The sequence below is a fragment of the Cydia fagiglandana genome, chromosome Z (assembly GCF_963556715.1).
Source record: "Cydia fagiglandana chromosome Z, ilCydFagi1.1, whole genome shotgun sequence".
Lineage (NCBI taxonomy): Eukaryota > Metazoa > Arthropoda > Insecta > Lepidoptera > Tortricidae > Cydia > Cydia fagiglandana.
This window is the reverse complement of record NC_085959.1, coordinates 15888047-15913660: the sequence shown is the minus strand read 5'-3', so window position 1 is coordinate 15913660 and position 25614 is coordinate 15888047. Positions and strand designations below refer to the sequence as shown.

Below are 25614 nucleotides of genomic sequence, written 5' to 3'. Positions count from 1 at the left end.
AACAAACCATACTCGTAGGTAAACCAAAATTATAAAACTGTTGTCCTTTCCATATCTTGGGACCATGGGGTCCCGGACCTTTGGGAGGCGTGCGTGGAGCCGAAGTCAACAGCGCAGAGCCCTTTAAGACAGTTTACTCTAAAAGCAAGGGATACTCATGGCGGATACCATCTCCTAGCGCACAATATGATACATCATATACAAACTGTTGTCTATTATTATTTTACGATTGTTTTTTTCAAGTATACGTATATAGTATCACTCAACATACTATACTTATACGTGTATACGTGTAAGTATAATTATAGTATGTTGAGTGCTTATTACATAGTTGTCACTGTACCTATATCTGACCTCCAATTGTAAATTGTTATATTGATGACATCGTGATTCTATACTTTCCAGACCATATTAAGTAAATTATCGGAAAATGGCTGCCACACGAAAACTGGCCCTATGAAAAAAACAAAAAGCTGTTTATTTTGTAAGGATGAATTCAAAACTCAACTAGAGTTGAGCGGGCACATGATGGAACATAAAGGTAAGGATGCTGTTTAATTTAATTTGTTACACAATTAAAGTAATAACGCCATAACGCTAAATATCGGCCATTATGATCGCTATGAAAGTAGGCGTCCCATGATAGCAGAATACTGATTAGTGATTACACACTATTATTAAAATTGACGTCATTTATAAATGTATGATATGTTAGTAACAAATACTAAAAATTGTAATTATAATATTATTTCATAATACTTCCAGGTACAAAGATTCAATGCTGCATGCTATGCAAGAAAATGTACCACAACATATTGAACTTTGAGCAACATGCCTGTTTCGATAGAAATAATTCAATTAAAATGTTGAATGTAAGTATTTACATAAAGATAACTAATAATAATTCGTTGGACCGGCAATCCAAAGATGTGGGTTCGAGTCTCACGTTAGCCAGGGTTGATCGTTGATTTTTTAGGGTTCCGTACCCAAAGGGTAAAACGGGACCCTATTACTAAGACTTCGCTGTCCGTCCGTCCGTCCGTCCGTCCGTCCGTCCGTCCGTCCGTCCGTCCGTCCGTCTGTCACCAGGCTGTATCTCACGAACCGTGATAGCTAGACAGTTGAAATTTTCACAGATGATGTATTTCTGTTGCCGCTATAACAACAAATACTAAAAACAGAATAAAATAAAGATTTAAATGGGGCTCCCATACAACAAACGTGATTTTTGACCAAAGTTAAGCAACGTCGGGCGTGGTCAGTACTTGGATGGGTGACCGTTTTTTTTTTGCTTTTTTTTCAGTTTTTTTTTGCATTATGGTACGGAACCCTTCGTGCGCGAGTCCGACTTGCACTTGCCCGGATTTTTCATTGTGATTGACATCTGTATATAATTTATAAAGATACTTGACTAGTTTTTAAGACTTAGGGCCAGTTGCACCAGCCACATTTGACAGACTGATCAACGTCAACCGGCGCGCCCCAGCGCTTTACTACGAAACTTTCCATGTAATAATAAAAGTGCGAGTCGGACTCGCGCACGAATGGTTCCGTACCATAATGCAAAAACAAACAAAAAAAAGCAAAAAAAAACGGTCACCCATCCAAGTACTGACCACTCCCGACGTTGCTTAACTTTGGTCAAAAATCACGTTTGTTGTATGGGAGCCCCAGTTAAATCTTTATTCTGTTTTTAGTATTTGTTGTTATAGCGGCAACAGAAATACATCATCTGTGAAAATTTCAACTGTCTAGCTATCACGGTTCGTGAGATACAGCCTGGTGACAGACGGACGGACGGACCGACAGCGAAGTCTTAGTCATAGGGTCCCGTTTTACCCCTTGGGTACGGAACCCTAAAAATTTAGCGAACTCTTTAACGATACGAACAGTTTGACTTTGGTGCAACCGACTCTTAGTTACTTAACCTTTCATCTGTCTAAGCACTGATCAGTGCGCACGAATTAAAATCCTTTGTTTAATACAATAGGTTTAAATTCGTTCGCACTGATCAGTGCTTAGACATACGAAGTCAGTGTGGAGAACATCGTCTATTAAGATAAGGTTAGACCGTCTACAAGCTCATCCGTCGGTTCTAGCTCTTACGAATGTAAACTCTTTTCACTTACAAAATTTCGGCAGAGTGGAACGAGCCAAGCACTTACTTTCTGTGTCTGAGCAACGTAACGTACAAATACGAGAGTTCTTACCTCGTGACATGCCAGTCATAAGTCATGATGATCTTCCCAGCAAATAAATTAATAATATAAGTCAGTGTTCTCCAAATTGACCTTAATTTTATAAATCTATCTTCCAGGAACATGGAACATTAAGTATTCCAAGTGACAATGCCAAAGTTCTTAACTGTCTAACAGAGGTATTGCTGCAAGACTTGTTAGACCCAAATGGTGATATGGCAAGTAACATTTATTAACGACTTTTTACCCGTAGTTTATGATACTGATAATGTTATTTAGCTTTTGGTTTCTGCTCTTTTATTGAACTATGTATCTATATCATGTAGCGGAGTGTTTTGAATATTTATTCATTCAGTTTCATTTTTTTAAGGCGCTTTTACTTTACAGTAAGGCCGATTCAGACTCATTCCAGTTTAAAATCGGTTTGTCTATGGTTTTAGGTTTTTTCCGTTCAAAATATAAATGGCGCCAATTCCAGTCCCTAATTCTCTTAACAGTCAAAATATTTTCTTGTGTTTGACTTTCCTCATTGTCGAAATGAAAAGTAGAGTGTTTAACTCTGATACAAGTACCTAACCATCTCGCCCTCGAACTATTGGAGTTCTAACTTCGTTCGAGCGCCAAAACATCTCGGGTGAAATGGTTCACTTTCCACTCTTTATTAACAATCTACTATAAATCTACAATAAGAATAACCAATCGTATTATAATGCAGGAAAACATGAACGTTCTTGTAGTATGCAGCATTTGTAGAGAAGTGTTTTTATCGGAAAGTGATCTGGCTAGTCACAATGATGCTGAACATCCAGAACTCTCACAGCGTTGCAACCTTTGTAGCAAGGTAAGTAAGATTCAATGCGCTAAAAGTAAACTTGCGATTTTGCCTTTAAAATTGTTGCCAGTAACCAATACTTCACAAAATATCACATTCACTTGATATAGTTGATATACAAATTTATATTTCAGGTATTTGCATCAGTGAAATCAGCCTCCCGCCATAGGAATATATGCAAGCAAATAGAACGAAAATATGTATGTAGTACTTGTGGGCTTAAATTTGCTTACGAGATTTCGTTAAATAAGCATATATTGCGGTACCACGAAGGACAAAGTGTGTCAGTAAAGTTTATGGATCCCAAAACGAAGTCGGACGAGAGACAATATCAATGTGATACTTGTAAAAGAAGTTTCTACAGGTGAGCTGTTATTTAATGTTTTTGTTGTCGTGACTAATGTTACTATTTACAATGGACGACACAAAGAAAGGACACAAAGAATAATATGGTAACTTATGACTAATCCTCCTAAAGCGTATAAATTTTCTGTACATTTTTCCCGAATTATTTTGAATATTTACTTTGTAAATAAGTAAAGGGTTCCAAATTCAAAAATAAAAGTTTTACTAACAAATGGGTAATAAAAACTTAAAACCTTATGACTACCTGCCTACTCTTATTTTTTTCATTATTTCCATGTGTTGGTGTTGAGACTCCTAGTAATAAAATAGTGTTGATCTTCCAAATTTTAATTATGATTACTTAAAACTGGCTTTTTAGTATTAGTGTTTAGGTTACTTCCATGATAGTTTTTTTATAATTTTTGTTTCAGAAAAGATTTACTTGCCAGGCACACTAAACAGCACATGCCGAGTGAAAAACTTTTTGAATGCGATGTGTGTAAAAAGAAGTTTCATAGAAGAGACAATTTACGGTACGTTGACAATTAAAAACCCAAACTGAACGGTATAGGCAAATCTCATCTTAATTAAAGTATGTATGTATATTGTATACGGCCCTGTTCTTGTAGGTACTTGTTGCATCACCGCATTATTATTACGCTCCATGGCTCGTTGGCAAACCCCGAGCCGGACTTTAGTCAAAGACCAAGTCTGTGAACCGTAGCTAGCATAGAGAAATTTAGTAAGCATAGAGTGTTCACTTCATATATCGGATTTGGTACCAAAACGGCTATTATTTTCGTAGTCATCGAGTAGCGGAATTGTTTGCTTGCTTGAAATCATAATATATTATATCTATGCGAATTCCTCTTGATAGTAAAATAACGGAATATTGTACACAACTAAACGGGGCAAATAAGTGGCGTTTGACACATGTTACATTTATGTTATAGGTAGTTGCCATTTAAAATCTTTAGTAAAGCTTTTACGCTTCCACGAGCTGCTTAAGACACAAACTATGCACATTTATAGTTGATCAATCGGATCTTGTCAGTATAAAAAGGCGGCAAATTTGAAAAATGTAGGCGCGATGGCATATGGTCTCATAGAAAATAAGATTTTCGCGCCTTTTTCTACTGACAAGATTTGCTTGACCATATTTTGTGTCGCTTAACTTCAAACTCGGGTAAATCCATTCGACCCTCTCAGCAAATAGCTACCCTATTACCTTTTCTTAATACCAAAATCGCATAATCTGACAGATGGATTTACCCGAGTTTGAAGTTAAGCGACTCATTTATAGTTTAACCATTGGTTCAAATTTCCAGTTCTCACAAGCGCGTTCACGAGGTCCACCGCGATAAGAGTGCGAGCAACAACTGCTTGTGTCTGTACTGCGGCCGTAGTTTCTCCAACTCCTCCAACCTGATCGTTCACATGCGACGTCACACCGGCGAGAAACCTTACAAATGCGACTTTTGTGGCAAAGGTACACTATCCAACGAATTAGAATAACTACTTATAGAAGCCTGAATAGCGCTCAAAAATGACTCCACGTGCAGGGCCGTCTTAAACTATGCTGAGGCCTTTGGGCACATAATAATTTGCGGCCCTTTTGGAAAGTAAAGAACGCTAATGAAACTAACAACTTTCTACTATGACCTTCTGTTTATTATGGGTACCTAATCAAATATACTGTTACTGCCTGTCCTTCGGGCCGCCCTGAGGATGGGGGCTCTGGGCACGGGGCCCGTGTGCCCTTGTGGTACGGTACTGCCCACATGTGCCTATTGTGCCGCGAGCCCTTAACTGTACAATGCGTACTTTGATAATGCTAAATGTTGTAATGCAGCGCAAGTGATCTGTCCTATAGAATTTTATTTAAGCCCCCCCCCCACATCTGGCGTCTTTCGAGTGTCGGCGTCTACAATTCTATGGCCGCTGCTCGACGCAACGTCGACGCAGCGTCGAAGCAACTGCGCAGCGACGTCATTTTCCATAGCGCTGACCAGACGCCGACGCTCGAAAGACGCTAGATGTGGGGGGCCCTTAGCCAATATCATTCACGTGAAGTTACCCTTTTTTGCTGCTATGGCTTTTTGTATTGTATGAAGATACGGAATTGACGTGGTCCGACGACACGCACTTTATTACCCGGTTTTTAATGACGACTTTGCTAAAGGCCTGAACAACCTCTACATCTAAGTATTATACTAGAGTTAGACCAAGATAAACCGGCAACGATTTTGATAGCACACGCAGTGTTATTTATACGACAAATTAGGACTCATAATTTCATAGTGGTATGACGTTCAAAATAACACTTGCACTGCGTGTGCTGTCAAAATCGTTGTAGACTTGTCTTGTTCTGACTCTATGTATATTAAGGCGACGGACCTACCAACCTAAATGCTGCGCGCGTGCTGGTAACCCGGCCGCTACCGATCCCGCTATGGACGTCTTTTGTTTGTATGTTCCTAGTTTTTTTCTGAGTTCGTGTAGGTATCTGTAGCTACCTAGTTGTAGTACAGTCAGCAGTAGAAGTTGCTAAGCAGCCGAGGTGTTCAAAATTACCTTGACACGCTCTTATTCTCGTAACAATAAAGTCGCGTCAAGATCATTTTGAACACCTCGCCCGCTTAGCAACTTCTGCTGCTGACTGTACCTATATACTGTACAGTAAGGTTTTACGCGTTTTTAACATTTTTATGTTTGTTCCATGTTTATTTTATGATCTTTTAATACAACCTTAATCGTATTACAGGTTTTCCCCGGTCATCGGATTTGCAATGCCATAGACGCTCGCATACTGGAGAGAAGCCATGTATCTGTGTCGTTTGTGGAAAAGGTTCTAAGTATTTTTTTATCATAGTTAATAATATCTTTTTCACGCCACTGTTCGGAAATGTGGCAATAGATGGTCTAAAACCAATCTGGAAAGTAGGCAATAGCTGTAGCACCTGAAGCACCACTACTACAATGTTTCATTGTTGTCATCATCTGTCATTGGTGACAGTTCGCTACAGCAATGAGTATCATTTAAAACATAAAAATCAATAAAAGGTCTTTTTTTGCGCAACTTTTTCCTTCAAAAATAATATTAGGTTATTTATAGCACCAATTTCTTGTTTAAAAAAAAAAGAAATATCAAAACCATTCACTTCATTTTTTTTTTACAATTATCCATTCAGTTCACGCTTAAGGCGTTTTTTACTTTTGTAGCTTTTTGTGGTTTTATTAGCAAAAACGCTTCTAATTTTAGAGTCGGTTTGAAGCAAATAACAGAAAAACGCCTCTTAAAAGTGGTAAAAAAAGTAAAAAAAGGCGGGATCTGAAAATACCTACTGAATTGGATAGTGTAAATTATGTTTGACTAAAAAATATAAGAAACGCGTATCTACGCTCGCTATAAAAATGAGTTCTTCTAGTGAAGAAAATGATATTCTTACGCCTACCGAAATTCAAGAGTCAGTACAGGCAGTGGCTAGTAATTTGCTACCAGAGAAATCGCGGGCTAGTACTTATAGTTATGCAAATGTTTTCTTATTTCCTCGCAGTAGTCGTGAAAAGCACTATGTAATGCCTCGGCCGGAAACGCTAAAGATGGACTCGTATTATTCGAGGGCCTCCACTAACGTGTCGGCCCTCGAACTCACTCGTCCATCTTTTAGCGATTTTCCGTCCTCTCCTACAATGTACTATAGGCCCGGTGCCCACTATCGGCATGGCACCACAAAGAATCCTTGGGCATATTGCCGAGGCGTCTTAGACAATATCAGGCGTTCTTAGCATTTCTGGGCACCTTGGTATGCCTGAGAACGCCTTGAGGGATGCCTCGGCATTCCCATCACACCGCGGCATGCCTGAGGACGCCTCGGTAATATGCCGAAGGATGTGCCATGCCTATAGTGGCCGCCGGGCCTAGAACTTAGATGTCGCGTACGTACCAAGTTACACTCTCATTTTCAAACGACATGCTGAAATAACTTAATAGTAGACTTTAAATACGTGTAGTATGTAAATCTACCAAACCAGAGCCTTTTATTTTAACCCGCGCTTGTTTAGGCGATATATAATGTTGTGGTATTTAAATAAAGTAAAATATAAATTTAAAAATATACATTTAGTGCAAATTAAATATATATTTCATAATTCAGTAACATCTTCGTCATCTGGTTTTAAATAGAAGTTAGAAACATAAAATGTCACTTCAAGTAAAGTTTGCATGTAAATACGACATAGCTCAATGTGGTGTCCACCGTTGATTTGATTTGATTGATGCAAGCGGCTCTTGTTATTTCATGCACGATTTTGCCAGGCACGCTGTTTAATTATGTTGAAAACTCGTACAATTTGCAGCTTCATTTCTTCCTTGGTCTGATCCTAGTTATCCTCTCCAAATTAATGTGGCGGTCATGGATTTTTATGAAATGTTACTACGAGTCTGTTGCGCTTGTTCGCGGCCGTAATGAGGGTTTTTATTTTTTGCTGTCCATTTGTGAATAACTCGTCAATTCCACATCGAGTTTCTTGTTAATAAACTTTTGTCGGTCCATATTATGTTTGTGAGAAAATTAGGTTCAACCACAATTGAGTCGCTTAACTTCAAACTCGGGTAAATCCATATGTCAGATTATGCGACTTTGGTATTATGAAAAGGTAATAGGGTAGATATTTGCTGAGAGGGTCGAATGGATTTACCCGAGTTTGATGTTAAGCGACACAGTTTTTCTTCAAACCAATTTTGTGTTGTCAAGCCGCTCTAATAAATCTTCATGTATCAATGCATGTACCGTGACTACAGAAAATGGTTGCCGTTGGTCCCGTTTTTTAATTTTGTGGACGGCTTTTGATTTCCTATTACTGGAGCCAGTAAACCACCCAGTTTGGTCACTTGTCTTCAATATGAGGAGGGGAGGGCCACCAGTCCTGTCAGGTCCTATCTACCATTTTTCCATAGTCTTGTAATCGTCCTCATAACACGATAATGCCTGTTATTTTTGCGGAAACCTCTCACCAAACAGTCAAAGAGATCCCGCAGCGTTATTTCTGTATTTTCACTTAAATTCAATGGTGTTATAATAATAACCTACATGTTTTGTTTGCAACAAGGGAGAGAATTGCAGAGAAAAAATAAAATGATAATTAAGTGAAACTGAAATTAAAATTACAGTAGAGTCCAAATTGTAGTCTAGTTCTGAGATGTAAAATTGCAACAAACTTATACGTAATATGGTATCATGTTGTTCAGTTTATAATATTGTGAGATCGGTGTATCATATCATATCATATTTATTCATCAACAATACAAGATTGTGTTTGAAATGCACATAAAATACAATTGCAATAAAATACACTAGAATAAACAACATTTGAAAATAATAATAACAATAATAGTAAGCACTATATAGTAACATATTTTAGCCATTATATATAGGACGACATTCAAAGCTTATACACTAACTAAACTAAATCAGTATCAAATAACTCATCCAAGCTATAAAAACAACCTCTTAATAAGTATTGCTTCAGTTTTTGCTTAATGATAGTATACTTGGAAATATTTTTCAAATGCTGAGGCAGTTTATTAAATAACTTAACAGCCTGATGTCTCACACAGTGCTCCTCAATTTGTGAAGTAGGGCGAAAATGAATTTTCAAATTTTTAGTGCGTGTGAGTAAACGCAGTTCCTCTTCTTCATGCGTTTCAAATCTTTGCTTGTGTTTGACAAGGTCCGTAAGCAGTATATGTACATATAAGCAGGGCACGGTAAGTATACCAAGCTTAAGGAAAAATTGCCTACAAGAGACCCACGGTGGAATGCGAAATATGGTTCTTATTGCCCTTTTTTGAGCGGTTAGAGCTCTGTTCACGTTATATCTAAAACTGTTACCCCAGAACATAATGCTATACCGCAATTTTGATTCAATTAGAGCATGATATACTATTTTTAGTTGATCTACGCTAATTTCGTCTCTGAGGCTTCTCAAGGCGTAGCAGGCAGAATTAACTACGTTTTCAATAGCTTCCAGCTCCTGTACCCAGTTTAACTTTGAGTCGAGACGTATGCCAAGGAACTTAACATTTTCAACTATGTCTATAGTACAACCAATACCATCATAAAGTTCTACGTAAATGAGCGAATATAAATTTTAGGAAAGAAACTTGTACTAGCTCTATTTTATTTGTATTAATTTCTAGCAATGAATACTAATACCAGATAAATATATATTTTAAGTACTTTAATATTCTTGCCAATTCCTTGATATTTCAGCATGTCGTTTTAAAATAAGAGTGTAATTTCTATTGTTAGGCGACGACTAAGTTTGGCTGGGCAGGTAAGTACAGTTGGGAGAGATCGAGATCTGTTGATTCCATAAGCTGTAATGTTTGTCAATCTTATAACAAAGTAATCTTTTTACATTGTTCGATATACAAGAGCTGGCACGGATATGGATCAAATAACTGAATGGTAATTTGAATTTGGCTTTGAAATACAAAGCTGGACAAAAGGAATCATACTTGCACGAAAATGAAACTACTACTTTATGAATTCCACTACACACATTATACCTTTGGAAAACTTATAGCACATTTCATGGCTTATTATACAAACAATAAAAATTCTAGATTCGTCAAAATTATTATTTACAAATTTAATTATAGATAGCACTTATTTATGCTCTGGACTAATTAAATCATACATACAGTTAGCAAAATCGCAAATTCATCTTATGGCTCCTCCACACGATGGCCCAGCGCCGGCCACTTCAAGGGGCGCAGCCATGCGGTAGAATGAGATAGCAATATCACTTGCTCCCTCTAACGCATAAATGCGTCTCTTGGAGTGGCCGGCGCTGGCCCATCGTGTAGAGGAGCCATTAGCCTGATATTTTGTGTGGCCTCCTTATGCCTTCAACATTGCCGCTAATCTGCGGGGCTCGCTTTCCTTGTTAGTGACATTTGTTTTATCAATTTTGCCATCCAAATATGACCACAGGTTCTCAATTGGGTTGATCTCGGCGATTATGGGGGCCATTTAAGCAGTTTAATCCTATTTGCCTTGAAGAATGCAGCAGATATTTTATTTAGCTGTGTGCTTCGGGTCATTATCTTGCTAAAATAGATACCGGCTCAACAGAGAAATCTCTAATTTTTTTCGCAAAACGTTAATGTAACCTTCAGCAGTAGGTAATTATGTCATTAATTCGAGCTAGGCTGCCAACTCCAGACCAAGCAAATGAGCCCCACACCATGCTTAACAGTTTTTTGTATATTACGTTCTTCATATCGCATGGCTTACGCCACACGCCACACTCTAAACCGGCTTTTTTGTCCAAACAGTTCATCAGTCCATAATACTGACTTCCAGTACTCCAAGGGTTTTCCAATATATTTCTTCGCAAATGCAAGACGCTTCTTTTTGTTAGTACTGCTAATAAATGGTCGCATAGAAAGTAAACAGTTTTTCAACCCATTTTCCCTGAGCCTGCGTCGTATGGTCCAAGAACTGACCTTAAGATCTCTAATTTCCTTGACAGATACCGGTGATCTTTTTGGATTTAACTTCACGCACCGTCGTAATCGTCCCTTTGAGTCATTGATCGCTTGCGACTGGCCCCAGGCAAGTTCGCCACAGTTTCCTGTTTTTTCATGTTTCTGCCAAATGTCTTTTACAGCTTCAACCGAGATGGAATAATTTTCGGCAACTTTTCGAAACGGAATTTGCCTGTCAGCTGTCACGTATAACTAGATTTCGAATATTAATTGAAAATATTGAAATCTGTTTTTCTGGCATCTTGAACGTTGAATGGCATCTTGAAATTATACTTGAAAGTTATTGAGTATTGTCAAGAATAACAAAATGTTTTTTTTTATTAGATATATAATTATGACGCATAAATATATAACACTTGCATTGTGGACTATCAAAATCGCTGCAGGCTTTTCTTGGTCTAACTCTATTTCCAGCCTGGTTATTAAATTGTATATTTAATTATCTCTCGTAAAGCGTTCGTATTATTTATTTTGTCCAGAGCAAAATAATACAGTAAAACTAATCAATTAATCACGCTCTAGCTAGAAGATAAGATTATTATAAAAATTGTATTATGGTTTAATAATAACAAAGAGAATTTGAAATAGAGGAATATTCTGAAATTAAATTATGTAGTCATTACACTTAGTGCCGTCTTTTGACACAAGTGATTAACACTTTTAGAGTGCCATTTGATTTTGATCCTTATTTTTTCGCTGATGGGTTAAATTTGTTAAATATCAAAAAGTATCGCCATCTAGTCGAGAGTAGGCCATAGGCACAGGGCGGACACGCCATACATCGAAAATCATTTGCGTTTATATGTGTGCACGGCACGTCTGTACACGCGTCATTGTGTGAGTAAGTGGCTTAGGGCTGACTCGTGCGGCGCGCGGGGAAGGCGAAGCCGAGGTTTGCCGAGGCCGGCCGAAGGACACGACGAGCGGCCCGCTGCGTTGCATAATTCGACCGAAATAGGTACGTAAAAAAACAAAATATAGGTTTACGAGTATGTTTTATTTCGCTCCAATTGTTGAATTGGCTTTGTCAGTTTATAGTCCTGCACGTACTTGAACTTTCAACACGCCATTATTAAATGTACCTTATTGTTGATGCCTATTGATTATTTTATATAACATACATAATTATTTCTTAAATTCTTAAAATTAAATTAAAAATCAAACGCGAATGTCCCGCGACCAACAAGTTCTTTTTTGTGAAAAGAGTGTTGAACTAAAAATAAAACATTTACGAGGAATATCTGTGTAGAAGGTCTTAGTTACCTTAGGTACTTTAAATATTAAATGTTGGCTTAACATTCACAAATTCAACGAACGGGTTTTAATTCATATGATATTATTATTTTTACGCAAAAGTATAGCCTTATTTACTGATACATATTCCGTCTCTTTGGAAAACTATATTATTATTCATTTCTACAATAAGTAGGTATCCGTACTACCCGTACATCGCACAATACACCGGCATTTTGAACGTTGCGTCATCGCGTCGCGGCGTCGCTAGCCGAACTGAGCGTACGTCAGGAGTCCGTCAGAACTCTGTCGCGGGGCGAGGTAATCCGAGTCGGGGCGGGGCGGTGCGTGTCCGTTCTGTATGATAATACTATTACTTATTCTGTGCCATAGGTACGGCGCCATCACTAGAAAAGATGGCACCAAAGGTACCTTTGGCCTATCGTTGATTTTTATTTTATAAAACCATAAACATAATTAAAAACAAACAGAATAAAATTAACCTAAAATCGTTGATTAGATGGCGATATTTTCTGCTATTTTACCAAATATCAGTGAAAAAATAAGGATCAATGATCAAATGGCCAGTGTTGGCCGAACGATAATTGCAATTGACCATTAACCAGCACAAATTGAACCGTAAACGGTAACGGACGTTTACAGTTGATGTTTCAATTTGTACTGGTTATTGGTCAAGAATGTTCAATTGCATTAACGTTTCGGCCAACACTGCAAATGGCGTTCTAAAAGTGTTAATCGTTTGTGTCGAAAGATGGCAGTAAATGTACTGACTACATAATTTACTTTGTCAACATTCCTGTAGTCTAAATTTTCTTTGACAATAATAAAGCTATTCGTTTTCTATAAATACCAACACGAGGCGGAGTTCACAAAAGAAGTTGTATGAGAAATAATACTTTTCATGTAAGTGTATGATTATTTTTATCCAGCACTGTAACTCCTTCCTTATATTTACATTTATGGCTAATGTCGACTCCATAGCTTGCTATTAGTCTTGCCATGCGACAAAAACTCCGATGCCTGGCTCATTAGTTTCTTTCAATACATTCGATGACTTGAGAATCGACCAATTCGACGGCCAAAGACCGGGAAAAGTTTATTGACAATAATAAAAAAAAAAACATTTCATGACATTGGAAAATAAGTTGGCACACTAATTAAGAAAATGAACGAAAACTCATGCATTATAATTTAAATAGGAAATTGCTGAAATTATGTTGATATTTGCTAGGGAGTCCCTTTTTCTGTAGCAATGTTAGACTTTCTTTTCGTTATCGACTCTACTAGGGCTCGGCATCTTTCCACATGTCACCTCACGCTTCGACAGCCGGATCGTAAAGTTCGTTAAAGATTTGTAATATTTTATTGGATAAACTGTTTTGACGTCATTCCAGAGATTTTATATAGGGTTGAGAATCATTGTCTTGTTGAAATTCTCAAACATTTGGCAAAACCAGCATGATGTTCTCCAAAATATCTATACACGTTACGGATACATAATACCTGTGATTCACGATAATGGTCCCACGCCATGCCAAAAAAAACAACCTCACAATTTATTATTTTCGCCGCCATATTTCACTGTTACGGTGGTGGTACTGGTGCTCGACATGCTAATGCCTAATTGATGACACCCTGCTATCACCCCGATCAGATCCTGTTCGGTTTATTTTATTTTTTTAGTTAATTAAAACTTATTGCACGCATTAAAAGAATGTACAAATGGCGGACTTAATGACTTAGGGCATTCTCTACCAGTCACATGCTTCCACTGAGACAAAGTCCAGTTTTTGTGTTTTTTGCGAATTTAATTCCTGCATTTCTGTTTCTCGTAAGGATTTCTTGGCTTCTCTACCAAATAAATTCGCTTCGTTCATTCGTTTCCTAATAGTACAAGCCGCAAGAACAGATTTCCCCACTAGCGCGACGTTTTATCTCAGTAGAGTTTAGGATTATTTTTCGCCATTCTAATAATCAGGGCGTCAGTTCGGCGGGTAGTCTTTATAGTTGATGCCGTGTTTGAGTACGTCCTCAATTTACTATGGGAAATATTCTCGAGCGAGAAAATTTCCCATGCAAAAGGGAGAACGATCTCGAGAACGGCACAACTCTAGTAAGTCTTACGTGGGCCGTTGTTTCCGCTAAACCTTCTGGCATGCTTGGTTTTTCTTAAAATATAGTTTTAGAACATTTAAGGTGCTAGGCAACCGTTTGTTACGTCCACTTCTTCTCAACCAAATTCGCTCCTTGAGAAACTTAGTGTCACTATACAAAATGACTTGCGCCTGAAAAACAACTTTTTAAAAATGGAACAACGTCACTATTCGAATGGTTCTGAATTTTGTATAGTGACACTATGTTTCTTAAGGAGCGCAATGTTATTATCTTATTATGATGGTGGATGCATCATAGCTAAGGTTTTTACCATATTTTACCAATCTTTCTCAGCGCGAAATAATAATAGAATATCCAATTATCCAAGAAACGGAAAGTCAGCTGACAGGTTGGTTATTTTCAATTGTTCTGGAAGATCCGCGGATCCAAATGCACAGTTCTTAATTAGTGTGCCAGCATATTTTTTTATGTCATGGGATAAATTAATTTCAAATGTTTTTTTATTATAATCAATATTTTTAGAGGTTAAACTTGTTTTAATCAACTTCAGAAATACTCAAAGTCAATAATAGTTAATAAATATAAATAGGTATATTTCAATATTAAAGTCAGACGTAGCAATTTTACAAAAAAATACTAAGGCTGTTCTTAATTAGATTAGTGGCCCACGACTGCAGGTATAAGAAATGGATGATCGCATTTGAATTGTTCTTTCGTTTGTTTAGGATACATTGGTTATCATATTTTTTCCCTAGCAACAGGATCTTACTATAAAATTAATTCATATCACAAAGCCATTATGGAGTGACTTGACTTTGTTGAAAATCCAACTTAACATGAAAGTTGTTGCAAACTCGAAATCAGTCATTGGGGCAGTCAGTCGCCTTCCCTATTGTCTAAATCAGCTTATGGTGTCTATTATATATAACGTCTATGTAGTTGTAGGAAATAGTTTTGCAATTTACAGAGCAACGAAATCCCCCTAGTTAGTGTGCGTACTATCATTATTAATTAATCCGGGCGCCTGGCAGCTTTTTTTCAGCGGTGGGTATGACAGAGGTTTGGCAACATAGGGGTTGTAAAAACAATTGAAGGTGTGTAATTTATAGAGCTCTGTGTTTAATTTATAGAGCTCTGTGTTTGGTGTCGCATTATAGCTAATTATGTATTTAATTCAAATATAATAATGCCAGGCGTTTCATTTGGGGGAAAAGTAGTACCAGGTGACGTCCAAGATGCGCGAAAGCGTAAGTGCCAAGTCATCTCATTTATAATTTGAGTCAAAATTTATCGTGTTTCGATACTCAACGGGACCTTATTACTAAGCCTGACTGACTCGCACTTGGCTGGTTTTAAGAAATTACACAACCCGGGATCGAACCCGTACTAATTTTTCAACCAGCGGCCAGAAAGATACGTTTAACGCGTGTACCTTATTGTGTATGTTTTATTTGGACCAATAATCTTACCAATTCTGTATCAAATTAATATGTCGAAATGTTGGCTCTCCGAAAATTTACGTGACCTGAAACATTACTGAAAAGTTATCAATAATAATATGATAATATCTCATTCCGGTGCATGCGACACTAAACTCAAAATACACTAATTATCAAATACAACTACCAATATTGAAAAAACAATTCTCATAACGAATGAAACCCAAATGAACTTGTTGCCAAAATGAACCATTCTTGATTTGCACTTTCCCCAATATGGGCCAATTCCAAATGGACTGACGCGCATAAAAACCGTTACACAGACGGCTCTTTTCCCAAAATACCCTAAATTTGAAATGCGGGAAAGTATCAGAACTCGGAGACTCGCTAAGTAGTGTCACCCAAAAATCGTATATCTACGACTTCGGCAACAGCGGTATAAAACAACACACATTTGAGTAAATTTGAGACCCTCGTGGGTAGTATCCATTTCTATTGATGCTGCTTTCTTAAAAACCGCACGATTGAAGTGAAAATAGCGTCCCGTCAACTCACAGTTCGGGTACACTGATTCACATGCATTGATTTGCGCTAATTCATAGTCGCATTTAAACTCCCATTTCATCTCGCAGCAACCTGAAGAATCTTGTATAAGTGTTTTGTCTTTTATTCGAGAGCAGCGCGTACAGTACAGGTACAACAGTGGTTGTAGTGTTGCTAGCGTGTATAGTGTACAACTGACAAAATGGTTTTGGCTTCCTTTTATAGGTTCCATCACCAAAATATTGTATTGGTTTTTCCGCTGACTTCCTCATATATTCGGTGCAAATCTTCGTCGAAAAAAATAATTTTTCTCCGTGTCTCCATCTTCCACTGCCAAAAATTCGTGGGCTAATGAATAAGGTACGTTGACATTTTCTAACCGATTAAACTCCGTATTCTTTTGGTTCAGAAACTTCTGCCTGGCTCTACATAAAGAACTTCTTACTTCATCAAAAGAGCACATACTAAAGTTGGAATCGGCTTCAAGCAAATTCGTCACAATTTTTTCAAAAACTTTCTTTATCGGTGTCATCTTCCTGCATACTTCTTTCTTACAAGTATTGCGTATGTTCTCATTGTAGTGCCTCTTGCGGACATGGTCACTTACCTTCAGTACCGTATCTTTATTTTTATTTAATGTCGCGGATGCGAAGCAACCTGTAGTGCGATTCCCACATTTCCAATTATTAGAATTTTAGCTGAGGGAGAGCGGAGCGCCTTTTTTGGTTTTCAATAAAAATAATTTCGCTGCTAGAACTCTCGCCCATTCCGAATCTTAAGAAAATAGTGTACTTATTTTGGGAAAGGGCCGTTTGGTGAATCAATCATAATGAAAATCGGGTGTTTAGTGATTACTATTTAGGGTATTTTGGGAAAAGAGCCTTCTGTGTATCGGTTTTTATGAGCTTCAGTCCATTTGAAATTGGGCCATATTGGGGAAAGTGCAAATCGAGAACGGTTCATTTTGGCAATAAGTTGATTTGCGTTTCATTCATTATGAAAATAGTTTTTTTTCTAATATTGGTAGTATTTGAGTATTGGTGAATTTTTAGTTTAGTGTCGCATACATCGGAAAGTATCTTGCAACGATTTCATTCTTAATTAGGTAGTTGATTAGTGATTAGGTACATAATAAATAAAGTATTCCTGTAATGCTGCCACGTTTATTTTTATTCCCACTCGTCCTCTTATGAGTCGTCATCGTCATCTGTAATAATAAATTAATGTTATTAAACATGTTCGGTTGCATCATCTGCACTACATCGATAAAAGTATAACACCAAAGTATAAATTTATATATACCTGTCACATTAATTTCTTCTCTGTGTTAGGGTTGAATGACAACATGATTTACGCAGGGTGGTGATTGATCCTCCTCAAACCAAAGTAATTCTAATTTCCCTTCGGTTTCTGTTCAGCCATAATGACGTCAATGTAGCGCAGACGTCGCGAGTAGCGCGGGCGCGTGAGGCGCGGTCGACGAGGGCGGCTCAGGCGGCGCGAGTTTGGAGCCAGTTGCTCTTTGTCGTCGCCTGGCGGGGTGTTCGAATGTTGAATATTTGCGCCTGTACTATTGCACACGATTTTGATGGTCCACTATGAAAAAGTTTAGGCCCAGACCTCTATAAACGAGATGACTTTGGCACTTTTTACCGCACTTTAGACGTCACCTGGCACTATTTGTCCCCCAATTAAAATGCCTGGCAGTGTTATAAAGACTGTATCGTTAAGTATAGGGACAGATAAAACCTGGTCTAACTGTTGGCATGTGTATTATTTTGTATAACTATGTTCTAAGAGTTTGATCTGGGGGTATTTTTAAGCTATAACTGATTTAAGATTTAAGAAGGTTGGATATTTTTTTATTTTAGGGACTTTATGATGCTTTTAATACCGTATAGCAAATACAGTTCGGACAAGCCTATCGAGCTGGATTTGAGACTATTTCACTGACTCTTTGGTACGATTTAAAGTAACAACAGGTTAATAGGCTGCCACAACATGTTATCTAAGTGTCCTCTTCATGACTGTTCAATTGAGCAGCTGCGGAATAAATGTGGTTAATTTTTATTTCTACATAAAAACGATTTTTCTCCATACGTTTTGGAATCCCTTCAATTTCTGATGCAAGCGTAATGACGGAGACAGCTAGAAGAATAAGCTTAAGACCAAAGCCTAACGGACATTCATGGCGTTGATCCATCGCTAGAGCCTCGGAGTAATTAACAACGGAGACGCCATGTCTAAAATTTTCGGTACAAAATAGTCTGCCGTTTTTTGCGGGGGAGGGGCACATCAAATGTATAGGTACGTCATGTCAGATAAACGTCAGTCCATACATATGGTTGACCATTGGCCGCCTATTTTCGACAGAGGGGAACGCCTGTTAATGGCGGCTCCATTGTTAATTACTCCGAGGCTAGAGCGGGTCGATAGAAACGCTCCATGATAGTTATAATGTCAAAGTCATAGTTGTCGTAAGTAGCATGCCATATTCTATCATGCACAGATCCTAAACTTTTTTTTTTGAATGAAGAGAAATGCTTAGAGTATGTCCAAATTATTCGCTATACGAATCATATGTAATTGCTGTTTACATAGTACGATTTTTTTTTGTGCGATATTGTTTTGTTCGCAAACCGAAAATTTTCTACTAGTATTTGTCAGCACTCGCTATTGTTACTCTAGAGGATAGGGTAAATTTCGTCCAAACCATATGCTTTACGTCGAGCTCCCAGGACGAAATGTGTAAGTACCTTATTAATATAAAGCACTAATCAAACATGTGTAGTTTTGAAATAAAAATATAATACCAAAAAAAAAACGGCTAAGTTAAGTTGTCCCTATAATTAACGATGTCTTTATTCGAATTAAATACGTAATTAGCTATTATATCACAGCAAATTCGGAGCTCTATATATTGCACACCTTCAATTGATTTTATATAGTACATTGTAGGAGAGGACGGAAAACCGCTAAAAGATGGACGAGTGAGTTCGAGGGCCTCCACTAACGTGTCGGCCCTCGAATAATACGAGTCCATCTTTAGCGTTTCCGGCCGAGGCATTACATAGTGCTTTTCACGACTACTGCGAGGAAATAAGAAAACATTTGCATAACTATAAGTACTAGCCCGCGATTTCTCTGGTAGCAAATTACTAGCCACTGCCTGTACTGTCTCTTGAATTTCGGTAGGCGTCAGCGTAAGAATAACATTTTCTTCACTAGAAGGACTCATTTTTATAGCGAGCGTAGATACGCGTTTCTTATATTTTTTAGTCAAACACAATTTACACTATCCAATTCAGTAAGTATTTTCAGATCCCGCCGTTTTTACTTTTTTTACCACTTTTAAGAGGCGTTTTTCTGTTATTTGCTTCAAACCGACTCTAAAATTAGAAGCGTTTTTGCTAAAAAAACCACAAACAGCTACAAAAGTCAAAAACGCCTTAAGCGTGAACTGAATGGATAATTGTAAAAAAAAAATGAAGTGAATGGTTTTGTCTTTTCTTTTTTTTTTAACAAGAAATTGGTTCTATAAATAACCTTATTTTATTTATGAAGGAAAAAGTTGCGCAAAAAAGACCTTTTATTGTTTTTTTATGTTTTAAATGATACTCATTGCTGTAGCGAACTGTCACTAATGACAGATGATGATAACAATGAAACATTGTAGTAGTGGTGGTTCAGGTGCTACAGCTATTGCCTACTTTCCAGCTTGGTTTTAGACCATCTATTGCTACATTTCCGAACAGTGGCGTGAAAACCCCATAGTAGTTAGTTACCACTGGTAACAACTTGGTGTTAACTAGTGGGAATAATGCAAACAGCCACTAATTGGCTAGTAATTATTACAACAGCCACATCCGCATAGCTAGGCACAGCCGTCAATCAAGCTATAGGATAGAGCGAGATAGTAAGTGACCTTATTTGTTTCGCCTTATCTAGTTTGAAGGACCACTGTGTAAGACACTGCTTAATATAATCAAAGACTATGTTATGTTGTTTACATTTGTTTAATAGTTCAGTTTTGTGATGCATTTGTAAGGTTGACGAAATATAAAGTGAGCCGATCTCTCAAACAAGATCGGCTCACTTAATATTTCTTCAACTTTACATACATTTGGCAATACAGCAAAGTACAACGATTAATAACGAGCTGATACAGGTTACAAGGGGAAACAGGACGGGTTGATATTATTGTGGAAAGGACCCCGCAGCAAACATAGGGAAAAAGTGGTTTCAGTTATATCTCACGAAATTTTAGTATGATGTTAATTTGGCTCTCCTGATTATTTTGTTGTATGGGCACAACTCTCTCAGAAGTATGCTTTTAGAAATGATCAAGTATTTTATTTTCTATTTACGAGACATGTTTTCTAAAATCGATATATTGTTAGGACACGCACACGTTACTGACGTTATAAGGTGCAGCCACCAACTGTCAGTCATGTACGCTTGTTTACAATAAATATATACATAATAAATATAATAATACAAGTAGGTGCAACATTCCGAATTCGACGTCTATTTGCTGCATCTTTAATAAACTCTATTAATTCATTGCTGAGATATTTTAAGTGTTCCTGGTGTTGTGCATAGCCCACTACACAGGCCATAATGGCCACTTTGACCTAAATAGCCTAAATCAAATAATGGCCACTTTGAAATTGAAAAAATTAACCACGTTCTCATTCTGCCTTTACTAACCAAAGCGCATAAACTCTTTTTAGTGTTCCGTACAAAACTTTGTTTACGGAACACTTATGGGATCACTTCGGTCTTGCAAATCAGTTAAATACGTTTTTCTCAGAGACCGTTTGACATAGATACCTAAAATTTGGAACAGTTATAGCAATTACCACCACTCATATTGTAAATAAATCAAAACTGCTTATTTCTTATTAAAGGGGGAAATTTAGGGGGTTGAGAGGGGTAGGCTGAAACTTTTTTCATTTGTAAGAATCGTGTGGGGTACCATTAGAAAGCTTGCAAAAAATTGAGTCGATGGACTGATTTTGACTTCATTTTAGACTGCAATAGTTTCGTCAAAAAATGCATTTAAAGTTGCATGTTTTCATACAAAAATTTTCACCTCTGTCCTGGCGATTTTCGCGAAAACTATAGCTAACAGGCAGCTGACCAGTCAATACCCAACTTAAAGAAGCATGGAGACGGCGGGAAAATTATCAGCTTAACTTTATCTTTATTAGTTTTTCAACTGCAGCTTGACCTTTGGTTACTTAGGGCTAGCTAACTGATGCTTACACTGGTCAATTCATATTAGGCGAGAAACATCCTTAGTTAAAACTTTGGCATTGAAATTTATGACTTATGTCTTTGATACAAAGTTTAATTCTGCTTGCTTATTTTTGTGGGATATTTTATTTTATCTCAATAGCCTACTATAAGTATGAGAGAGATCTACAAAATACGACCTTATTATATTGCAAATAAGTTTCAATTTCGAACGGGCTTTCCAACCAATGGACTAGGCATCTCAAAAATTTGAAAAATTCAAATTAAGAACTCCGTTCTTGACTGTCGTTGTGTTTTTTTTTCCACAATAGGACACATAGAGTTAGTAAGGCGTATAGAGATAATAAAGTCATTTAATATTTATGAACAGCTTTGGCCTCATGTATAGATTTTATTGAGAGTATCTGATTCGTCGAAACAATATACACAATATTCCTTTTCATTAAGTACCATTACATTTCTGTATTAATTGTGTAATTATAATATCTATTAATTATATTCAGTACTTATGTATATTTTTGAACGGATCGGTGAGCAACAAGATTCAGGGCTATAACCGCGAAAATAGAAGTTCGCAAATTGCGAGCATTTTTCTCTGTCACTCTAATTACGCCTTCATTGGAGTAAAAGAGAAAGATCCCCGCAAATTGCGCATTTCGGTTTTCGCGGTAGCCCCTCAGTCCTGTTACGAGAAAATAATTTTGGAAGACATTAATAGTATATGACAGTTAAATATCACAGTTTTTAGAAACAAAGGTATAATTGACGAAATATTTAAAGTAAGCCGATCTTGTTTTTTAGCAGTTCTAAATAATATTAAAGTCTATATATATGGCATAGAACTAGAAACAAAATCAAATAAAAAATAATAATGAGTTCTAAATTCAAATTGAAGGAGTATACCAAAGAGTATTAAATCACTAGAGTATACATTTAAGGTATTATAGGCCAAGCGCGCACCACGATATTAATTTTTGCGACACGATTTTAGAATCGCGCTGTAATATATCGCACGATATCGTTTATGTCAATGCCAAACTGATGGTAGCCGTACGGAACACTAAATGCCTCGAGCTATCTCGGGCTTGGCCAAATTATTTTTTATGGTATATTTCGTCTTTGTAATTCTGGTAAATTTTCCGCTAGTCATTTTGATGCTGACTATGTCCAGTCAGCAGCAGAAGTTGCTAAGCGGGCGAGGTGTTCAAAATTACCTTGACACGCTCTTATTCTCTTAACAATAAAGTCTCGTCAAGATCATTTTGAACATCTCGCCCGCTTAGCAACTTCTGTTGCTGACTGTACATTTGTTAGGTGTCGTTCGTGTCGTTGTATTTTTTGTATCGATCGTTTCGTGTGAAATTTGTCCGTTAGATTCTACACCGACTTTTCTTCTTACGTATATCTTTTACTGTTTTGATTTTTCTTACTGTTTGTGGTAACCTGGACCGTGTTTTATAACAGGATTATAATCTGTAATTACCGTTTGCCTCTCTTTATAACGAATTATGTTCGTAATGTACCTATCCTTGTTTTATTTCGGAACAGTTATGGGTTGGAATGCAATACATAATGCTGTTCGATTTTAACAGTATTATACTTTCGGAAATATTGAGATGTGCACTCTTAAATGCTCCACTTTTAAACACATTTACTCCAATGACGTGGGTTTGATATGACAATAAAAAGTAAAAGTATTTTTTTTGGCAAACATATTCATTTTGGTACTAGCTTTTATCGCTGACGACTTTTCCTTCCACAGGCAGCTAATTTTCTATCAACCCCGAACACAATAAGTACCTATGCGTTGTTTTATCAGATAGTTCCCATGGCCAGCTCCTGTCTCCATCATCAGACCCAGATTGCCTAGAAACAAATAATATTGTTATAATAGCAGGCACTAACACTGATAAACGACTCTAACCCTCTACTTAGTAATAAAACAAACTTCTAGTCCTAACAAACGTTTAAAATTATGATTCACTCAGTAACACGAATTATTTTCATATTGCAACAATATGCGCATCATTCAAAATTAGATTGCGGAATAAACAGCAAAACTCAAAGAGCGCTCAAGGAAAAGTAGAAAGGTCACCATTCTACCATTAAACGAATATTCGTAAACTTAGGCCGGACGTGCATCCTAATAAGTAACTTGTTTTTTTAACAATGGTACTTTGCGTGTTTATTATATGAAATTCTTTCATTCTAAGGCCCAAATATTTTTTTAAGCAAAAACAACTGGAATGACGTTGGTGACTGTATCAGTTGAATTAAGATCAATGTACGTACATACAATGTTATACAATTGTGCAAAAGTAACAAACAAATGTAGTGTGATAGACGCAATGGATGGTAATGTAAATGTCGTCGTCTTCCTCAGTCCCCTAACCAATGTATTAATATTTTCGCAGGATTCTCGCGTAGCAACAAACTGTCACGTCACATGCGCGTTCATACTGGTCACAAACCGTACAAATGCACGTATTGTGACAAGGCCTTTTCACAGAGCAACGATCTCACGCTGCACGTCCGCAGGCACACTGGCGACAAGCCGTACATCTGCGAAGTGTGTGGCGACCGATTCATACAGGTAGGAAAACATGACTATTCCTTTCGTATGTTTACGAAAGGAGGGGATTCAGAGCCAGGCAGAACAACAGCAATATACTTCAACTAGAATATTCCACGCTCAATCCTTATGAAGTCTTGCGGTCTAGGCTTCAACCCCTGTCTCGTGATTGACGAATGTGATCCACTGCCTCATACATCTCTAAGACCCTCAAAAGCCATGAGCGATGCGTTTATGACTGATAACATTTTATCACTTTACGACTAACAAGAGTTTCATCATGTTATCTAATTTGTACCTGATTCATTGGAAGACTAAACATAATCTGCGTGATGCATGCACGCACGTCTGAAATGTTTTCTTGAGATTATTGTTATTACAATGTTGGTAAAAAAATCCTTATCGAGACAATATTTTTTGCTTAGGTATGTAAGTAAATTTTCTGCCGTGAAATGATTCTGTTCAATCACGAATCACACGAATTATGGCGAGTGTATTAAGAGATGAATACACTATCAGATATATGTTTAAAGAGGCCCTATAGTTGAGTAGATACTCGCAATTATCAAAATCACTCCGCTTTCGAGGTTACTCCTTTACCCTGAAAAAGATACGTATCTAATAAGGTACTATGCAGATACACGAATCAGATATGAGAATGTTTTGTTCCAGGGAACCTCATTGCACAACCATCGGCGCGCTCATGGTCATTTTCCGGCGTCGTCATCCGGTCCACATTCGAATGTCCAAGGACTTACCTACACATCCGTTACACCTCACGGCTAAACATGCCTACCTAGTATAGTCGCGTATACTAGTCGTATATTAAAATAAATTATGTTGAAACAAATGATTCCTTATAGTTCCCAAAATGATTCGATTTTTACATGTCTTCTCAACAGTTTTATTCTAAAAAAAGTCTACTACATAGTTATCATCAATCAGAGGTAGTGTTAACTACTGGAATTTTTGTTTCAGTTGTAAAACAGATGAGAAATTATGAAACTACACAACGGGACATAATTAAATACGCGATTAAGTCCCGTTGTGTAGTTTCATAATGTTAAATAATCGTGAAAGTTTAAATCAGTGAGATGAGAAATTATTTCCAGTTATTATCACTGGCGACATTTAGGTGCTAACACTGGTAACTAGTGGGAATAACCCAAGTAATTAGACAACCATTAATAACTAAATTTATAATATGTCTGTATCAACTAAAATGTGTCGTCAAAACTATAGAAGGAGTGATTCTACTACGAGGGGCGCACAGTTTGTTGACAAGTTTTCACGATGACATTGATGCATCAAAGCGCTTTGTTTACAGGTGGCCTACCGCGAAACGCGAAAATCGAAATTTCTTTATCTGCCTCTCTATCTATCGAATAGGCAAGAGTGATAGGCAGAAACCGAACTTTCGATTGTCGTGTTTCATGGCAGGCCATGAGGGCCGATCGCCCGGCCAACTTGGCGACTCGCTGCGTAGTGGCAACGCACAA

At 37.4% G+C, this 25614-nt stretch overlaps 1 protein-coding gene across 1 annotated transcript in view; it reads left to right on the top strand.

The window, feature by feature from the left end:
• Positions 1-24965, top strand: part of LOC134679030 (zinc finger protein 260-like) — a 30013-nt gene extending 5048 nt beyond the window's left edge. The window contains exons 6-15 of the mRNA XM_063537832.1: positions 406-541; positions 766-872; positions 2318-2416; positions 2914-3039; positions 3165-3394; positions 3807-3908; positions 4704-4864; positions 6140-6223; positions 23958-24136; positions 24788-24965. Of these exons, the coding sequence (XP_063393902.1) occupies positions 406-541; positions 766-872; positions 2318-2416; positions 2914-3039; positions 3165-3394; positions 3807-3908; positions 4704-4864; positions 6140-6223; positions 23958-24136; positions 24788-24901 (1338 nt within the window). The 3' untranslated portion in view covers positions 24902-24965. The remainder of the gene's footprint in view (positions 1-405; positions 542-765; positions 873-2317; positions 2417-2913; positions 3040-3164; positions 3395-3806; positions 3909-4703; positions 4865-6139; positions 6224-23957; positions 24137-24787) is intronic.
• Positions 24966-25614: the final 649 nt, after the last annotated feature.